The 8001-nt window shown below is 42.7% G+C and overlaps 1 protein-coding gene across 1 annotated transcript; it reads right to left on the bottom strand.

Moving 5' to 3' along the window:
* Positions 1-1705: 1705 nt before the first annotated feature.
* On the bottom strand, positions 1706-8001 carry ccndbp1 (cyclin D-type binding-protein 1). Its single transcript, XM_076156991.1, has 11 exons — positions 7806-8001; positions 6624-6683; positions 6356-6435; positions 6179-6260; positions 5778-5874; positions 5340-5413; positions 5158-5234; positions 4321-4580; positions 4028-4088; positions 2989-3035; positions 1706-2715 (listed from the first exon to the last, which is right to left on the bottom strand). Exons 1-11 carry the CDS (start codon positions 7891-7893, stop codon positions 2607-2609), a joined length of 1035 nt encoding a protein of 344 aa, XP_076013106.1. The 5' UTR covers positions 7894-8001; the 3' UTR covers positions 1706-2606.

Consider the following 8001-nt stretch of genomic DNA (forward strand, 5'->3'; position numbering starts at 1 on the left):
CCCTGAACATATTTCTAAGGTGACCCGGACTGTCATTGAGATTAGGGAACAGCTGTGTGGTGTTGATTGGGTTTTCTATGGTCTTTTCAACCCGGCTGATCATCTATAGAGGTGTGGAAAAAGACTTTGATTAACATTCTCTGTTTAATTTTGTAATAGCTAGTGTTTTTGTGTTTCTGTCAATTTACTTCCTTTTGTTGCCTACAATCAATTTGAATCACCTGTTTCCAACTCTGGCGTGCTCATTACTCCCTTAACATAAACACTCCTAGCAGTTTCATTCACATCTTGCGGTATTCTTTCTGTATGTTTTCTGTATGAAGGTGAAGGAAAGACAAGCAGGCAGCAGGGGGAGGGCAAATGAGCTAAACTGTTTCTTCAACAGGTTTACTTCACAGCCATCTGCTGCACCATCCACCCCACACCCTGGCCTCCACACTCCTCCACTGCTCCCAATGCTCATGCCGCCCCCCAACACTAATTATGAAACCTTAACCTTTACAAACCAATTCTATGAATAATGCCTAAATGCTTAGCTGAAGCTATGAATAAACTAGTTCTCCTTTTAAGGAGAGAGAAAGAGATAGGATGCCTGACCGGTATAACCTGTTTTTTTGTGCCAGTGACAGGGCCCCGTTGAGCAATCGACTCCTTATAAAGTACCTAAATGGTCCTCAAAGTCCTGTGTCCAAAGAATCTTCTTAGAATTCAAAGCGTGATCACAGCTGATTGGGAATAGTGGTCAGTCCCCTGGTTCTTGGGTCATCTTGCGGTTCAGCTAGAAAATCTTATCAGTCCTTTTCTTGAGATGTTATCTGCTCATGAACTCCGTCTCTGGGTCATTGAACTTGCTAGGATGGTGACCAGCAGGGAATTAGCCCTGTTCTGCTGTAGAACTCTCTATCTTAAACCCTTCCCTCACTTGTTTTTTGTGTGTCTCTTCTCATAATCAGAATCAGAATCATCAGAGCACTTACACACACACTTGCAGTGCCTACATTAACACATATAAATCCCCTCTCGCCTGTCCCTCCTAGGGCCTTTCGAATATTGCAACATGTTCAGACTTGTGCGGATAAGCAGCAGAGCTGAGTATGTGGGTTGTGCCCATGACAAATTTGCCAAATCTTCTCAAGCAGCTTTTTTTGCTGTTGAGTCTTGTTTGGTGGATTGGATGATTGAAATCTGATGAAACAAGACATGATAGCAATTTAACAATTTATTCATTCATCAAACAGGAGCCTCAGTAGCATAGAGTAGCACAGCAACAATAGCCTGGCACCTCCTCCTCATGCTGGTCCCCAGCCTGGTCATACACTGCTGTGGGATGGCATCCCATTCTTCAACCAGCATTTGTCGCAAGTCAGCCAACATGGTTGTGTTGGTTACTCTGGCACGAGCAGCACACTCAAGCTGATCCCACAAGTGTTCAATGGGGTTGAGGTCAGGACTGGTGGCAGGCCATTCCAACCCCTCCACTCCCAAATTCTGGAGGTAGTCCAGAATTTGGACAGAATAGTCTATGATAAACCCCGCTCTGTGGGGGTGAGCGTTTTCATCTTGGAGGATAGATGTTGGTCCCAGACTGTAGAGATATGGGATTGCCACTGGTTGCAGAATTTCATCTCGATATCTCTCTGCATCGAGATTGCCTCCAATGATGACAAGCCTGTTTTTTTTTTCAGTGAGGGAGATGCCGCCCCACACCATTACACTGCCTCCACCAAAAAATGTTACTCTATCGGTGCATTGAACACTTGGGATCAGCTTGGACGTGCTGTTCGTGCCAGAGTGACCAACACAACCATGTTGGCCGACTTGGGACAAATTCTGGTTGAAGAATGGGATGCCAGCATGACCAACATTAACAGGGGCTGATCTGACTTGCCAAGTGGTGGTAAAGCTGAAGCCCTATAAGCCTCCTTGATGTTTGCATAAAGCAGATTCAGTGTCCCTTTGTCAACACACTGTGTAAAGCCAGTCAGGTGGGAGTTGAGGGTGACGCAATTAAAATACCCTGATATTACAATGCAAAGGGTGTCACAGGTACGTTAGTACCACAGTAGGTTCGAATGGAGCAACACAAACATCGAGTGACCTGAAGTAAGTATGGGTACATTTTCTGCTTCAGCTTCTTACATGAGACAGAATGTTATCTCAAAATATCTTAAAGACAGATAATACCTTGTGAATTTGCTTTATGCTTTCATGTTCTTTTAAACAAGGAACAACAACAACCACACCAATGCACTGACTATAGCAAAGTGAGAGATTTTATGCTTAACAACTCACGTATGCACTGTGTATGGAGTAGCATGTGAGTGTGTTTTGCCCTTCTAACCTTTGCAAAGGATACACATGAATGAAAAGCAAAGGTAGGCGGACTTGCCCAACAACATTTCTTTACAAGGAGGAGCTCAGAAATGGAAATGTTGTTCTTTATTATTTCCCAAAGTAAGTACAGAGATACCCCTCACACACACACACACACACACACACACACACACACACACACACACACACACACACACACACACACACACACACACACACACACACACACACACACACACACACACACACACACACACACACACACACACACACTAGCTGTCCTGCTGGATGAGGTCTTTAGCTTTCTGCAGGTTGTGGCAGATAGCTCCATCTAAGAAGAGAACCCAGCTTAGCTCTGCCTCCCCACACACATGGGTGGACCTGAGGGGAAGAGGGTAGGGAGGAGGGGCATCATGTCATTCAAATTTCGTATTTGTTCTCACCCTTTTCTAATAGAGCGTGTGTTTTAACGAATTGTGAGTAACTACAGTATATTGGGATTATGGCTATTTATTTACATTTTTTTAAATTGTGAAGCAATCAACCCGCTAAAACTCAATTAACACTCAATTTATATTAGTTGGGTTTTTAGTGGGCAGGGGCATACTGCCCACTAAACTGGAACTTAAAACATGTCAAAATGGTTGATCTTACCTGATCATCTCCAGCACTTTCTTTAACAGTGCAGCCACTTCAGACACCTGTAGAGAAGTGATTTGTGAAATGATGAACCCATGGAAAGATAATCCTGCATTTATGTAACACAGTATATCAGAGCTCTACCATATGTTTCTATCATGCAGGTCTTTGTTATAAGGAACTGAGATCAGTGAGAATATTTTCTGTTGAGGTAAACACTCAACCAAAAGTATAATGGAAATGTGAAATTCACACCAGGGGCCACACTTATAACCACTGCATACACACAAAAGAGGTCTTGGAACTTGCGTACGCCATCTACTCAAACGTTTGGATTTATAAAAGACTAAACATGAGACTATGTGCAAAAGTTTGGAAACTCTGACCCATGCACATGCACAATTAGGTGATTGGAGGATCTGTGAACAAAGATGGACAGGCAAGTATATGAAGCAAGAACTCACAGTGATTCTTTCCACAGTGTCAACACTTCCAACACAGAGCCTCAGCACAAACATCCACATACATTTACACAATTTAAACACGTTTGTGTGTGTCTGAAGTTTAACACACTTGCTCCCAAACAACACCTCCCAAAGTCGATCGATTAAAGGTTCAAATGTTTTATTCCTGTGGCTCAAACTATTTCAATTCAAAGGAGCAAATGTATTGTAAGGATTCCTGCATATAGGCGTGTATACACGAGTTATAATTGTGCGTAAATGTCCTCTAAAAAAAAAGGTAAGGTAAGGTAAATGTTCTGCCACCATTTTTCCAGAAGTCACAACATTTAAATCTCTGATTCACTGTTTGTATTGATAACTTGTAGATTGTCTCAGTTAAATCCCATTGTGACTGCGCTCCTCTTTCCACTTCTAAACCGTCAGAGTGCAGATGAGGCACAGAGGTGGTGTGAGCACAAGAGATGGCGACAGGCTACCGTCCTGTGCGAGAAAATACAAACTCTCCTGAATCTAAAGAGATCCTCCAGATCCTCCAATGTACAATTGTTTTATACTAAATGAAAAAAGGTGCATGTGTTTGTGTGTCTTACATTGTTCTCAACTCCGCTGTAGTCCATCGGGGGGTAGAGACAGAGAGCCAGATCATCAACACTGAAAACAAACAAAAAGACAAATTTTCATTATTTTGGGTGTTTGAAGGTCCGGCCGCAAGTACCATTTTAAGGACTTGGGTATTTCTAGATTTAATGGATATTTGTTGTTACAATCACAGCTAATTCCACAACCAACTATATATTTCTAATACTCAACATTTCTAGATATAGTGATAGAGAGCATAATCACAAGCTGCAGTGCATAGGGTAATAATAAAGAGTGTACATACCTAGGGCTGATGTCCTTGCTGATTTCCACTAGCTTATCCAGTTGAGCGACGTTTTGAGCTGTGGTAACGTCACCATTGGCTTTAATGGCAGATATCAGCTTCCTCAGGCACGCAGCTGAAGCCTTCATCAGCCCCTGGCATGGACTAATCACAAGCCGGTCTTTTTCTGACCAATATGTGTCCTGGTTGCCTAGAGGCTCCTCCTCATCGTTATGATCGATGAGCATGTTGCTGAAGGGGTCATGGGCCTCGGACAACGCCTGGAATAGATGGCGTGTAACTGCATTTTAATTTTCACTCTACTTCCATGATATAGTAGGTAAAAGAGGTGTTTTTTTCTTTTGACTGAACCATTGGTATTTGTGGTCCTAACAAATCCATTGCATTTTCTTGTTGACTACCCACAGCTTTTTCTTCCCACTGATCTCCCTGTGGGTCATTACTGCTGGGACTCAAGTCAGGGTCTGACCCACCATGTGTACTATGTAAGGAGACCCAAAACAACCATAGACCCCAGGTTACATTACTGATGATACATCTTGTTCCCCCCAATCCTGGGGAACAGCATCCTCAAAATCTTCACAATAAACTTCAGCACATCATGCTCATGCTTCCCATCCATCAGATTCACTACTGGCTCCCTGTCCACCAGAGAACTCCAATGAAATTTGCCGTTTTCATCTGGCTCCTTCCTACCTCAGTGACTTCATCAATACATTCATTAAGGTAATGCCAACCTCCCTTGAGGATCCATCACTGAGCCTGGGGTGCCAAATTTAGTTTTTGCTGTTATTGATTAATATCAATTAATTTTAAAATTCCTGTGTGAGTATGTACCTGTTCAATTTCATCTGTAGCATCTTTCACAACTCCTATTTGAGACGACAGAACAACCAGCACTGCTGCCTTATTATCTGTGGATGAAACACATATTTTATTTGATCAAATACATATAAGTATATGTTTATATTTATTATATGTATTTAGTATCAATGTTTAACTCAGTAAAGCACACTGACCTCTGGGCAGCTGTGCAAAATGGTCACAGGTAGACCACACACTTCCTGTTGATGTCAGCTGCTCTTGGGACAGACTGAAGGAGAAAGGAGGGAAGAGGAGATGGATAGGAAACTGTGAGTGAGTGAGTGAGTGAGTGAGTGAGTGAGTGAGTGGGAGAGAGAGAGAGAGAGAGAGAGAGAGAGAGAGAGAGAGAGAGAGAGAGAGAGAGAGAGAGAGAGAGAGAGAGAGAGAGAGAGAGATTTAAGTTGTGTAAGATTTGTCTTGTGCTTGTCTAAGTGTGTGGGAAAGAAGATGTAGTAAAGAAAGTGAACATGTACTGCACGTACATGCACCTCTCTCTTGTAGTTGTCAAGGAGCTTGCCAGAAAAATAAGTAGACTTTGTGGGTTGGGGAAAGGTGTGACTCAACATTTGGCATGTGCGCCCGCGTGTGTGTACCTCTGTAGTGGTGAGCTCAGTATGACCTCAAGCAGTTGTGCCACTCCCTCCAGAACTTCAACTGTGGCATCTCTGATGTGTCTGCGCAGACTGACACCTGGGACACAGAGAGGACCGATACTAACACATTGTGGCTGCTAAAACTGACATAGTGAGAGACATGCAAAAGACTTCAGTTACAAAAAATTTAATATGCGTGAAATTTTTAATGATCATACCAAATGCCAGATCATGGCATGAAATGAGAATACATTGAACTTGAATGATCCGAGCATGGAACACCACCTACTACCGCAGCAAATAAAGGTACAACAAAAGGCAGACATGAATTCTGCAATGATGCACCACAAGCTAGTATAAACTCAAGAGTTCAAAAATATCTCTGAGTAACAGGGGGTTACCTTGACTCTCTGGTAGCCAGTAAAACACTGTGGACAGACTCAATACACTCTTCATGATGGACCCTGCTAACTTCTCTCCATCCTGTAAGGAGCAGGGGTTACAGAGAGAGAAAAAAGTTCAAAATCTTCAATCACACAAAATGTGAGATGAGATCCTGATTACAATAACAGTCTGACCTCTTGTGACGGCAGTGGGGGTCTAGAGAAGGCCAGGCTGAGTATAGTGACTTCCTGAGAGACAGTCTTCACCGCCTGGTCTTAGAACAGAACAAAAAAGGTTTTTAGACATCAGTTTTTCAAAGATTGTTCTAGTGCGTTTGATATGAAACGATGCAGCTGGATCTTACATTATGATCCGAATCCTGCACAGACCACATTTGTAGGCCGAATATATGCCTATGAGGATGTACAAGGGGGTTGTGTGAAGGTAAAACATATACTCAACTCAGCGTATCCCAGAAGTTGGAGAGGTTGAACGTTCCATCCGATTTGTTGGACTCTCCATCTGTTGTTACAAATGTAGAATTTAGTCAACCTTTTCCTCAACCAAACATATTGGGCCAGATGTGCGTACGTGAACCACAAAGTACAAATTGCGGCCCATTGAGAATACTATTGCCCAACATCAAAGCAAAACTTATTTTTTTTTTACTCACATTCTGTCCAAAATTACTTTGAGAACACTCTGGAGACACTCTTAAAAACAAAACACCAGCAGACCAATTCTAATTCCAAAGAGAAAACACTTGCACCTTGCTGAAGAAGAAGTTTTTTGAGGGATATAATCTCCAAAATAAACAGGTTGACTAAGGTTAAGAAGAGGACCAAGTCACTGGAGTCACTCCCAGGTTTCTTACATTGCAACCACCTGAGGTCACATGTCAGCCCTTGTGGGATGGGTGTCATACAGGAACGACACCTTGGCAAATTCAACGGATTATTTGATTAACCAAACTTGTAATATACCCGCCGGTCCTACCTTAAAACCCATGCGTAACGGAGAGAAGCGCACCCTGACATGACTCTGCATGACTGCGCCTTTTTGAGACACAACAGGCATCTCTGCGTCTTAGACTTGGTACATCTGACCCTTAGTGTTTACAATGTTGTCACAAACCCAAGTGTTTGGGAGATCAGCTTTATTCGACAAGAAGGACAATTTAATTAAAATGTGTAAGTTTGTTTGACACCTTACGATTATTAAACTTAAATGAAAGACCTCTAAGACTTAATCGAGAACAGCGCTAATTTCTGAGGGTGGTACGGTTTTTGTAGCCTCGCGTAAACAAGCGTGGTCTTCAATTTACGTGGAATTTCTTGCACCAGGTACGGAACGAAACCATAACGAATCTGATCAAAACACATGAGTGACACGTGAGCGAGGAAAAGTTCCACTCTTCTCTCTCGGAAAGATCACAACAAACATCACAAGTGTACATGTGATGACCTTGTGTGAATTGCATCATTTGACAGCGCCTAGCCTTAACTCGGAACTCTATAACAAGATACGGGATATATATACGTGATACATTTATTTTCATGCCAATGTTGTGAGGTACAGCTAGCTAGCATGTGGCTTCCCTGTTTATTTGTGCTGTGATAGCCATTATGGTTCCGTCGTGTTTACCTCTGATTCGATCTCTGATACACTGGATGGAGTTGAGCAGGCTTCGTAAAGGAACAGAGGCGTTTCCAACGGAATTGTCTGCGCTCATCCCGGCGAGGTTTTAGAAAGCAGATTGGAAAAGTGCGTGTTGTGGAACTAAGACAAGCAGCAGTTTGCTTCCCTGGGTACAATGATGAAGGTGACACATACCGACCTG

This window comes from Genypterus blacodes, unplaced genomic scaffold (assembly GCF_046128005.1).
Source record: "Genypterus blacodes isolate CSIRO-AG114 ecotype Tasmania unplaced genomic scaffold, CSIRO-AGI_Gbla_v1 ptg000070l_1, whole genome shotgun sequence".
NCBI lineage: Eukaryota > Metazoa > Chordata > Actinopteri > Ophidiiformes > Ophidiidae > Genypterus > Genypterus blacodes.

Bases quoted from the DNA above. Each gene is read 5' to 3' on its own strand.
- ccndbp1 (XM_076156991.1), bottom strand. From the start codon at position 7,893: ATGAGCGCAGACAATTCCGTTGGAAACGCCTCTGTTCCTTTACGAAGC. The intron at 5,875-6,178 runs GTAACCCCCTGT...TCTGTGTCCCAG, and splicing joins CTGGCTACCAGAGAGTCAAG to GTGTCAGTCTGCGCAGACAC. The intron at 4,581-5,157 runs GTACATACTCAC...CATCTATTCCAG, and splicing joins CTACAGATGAAATTGAACAG to GCGTTGTCCGAGGCCCATGA.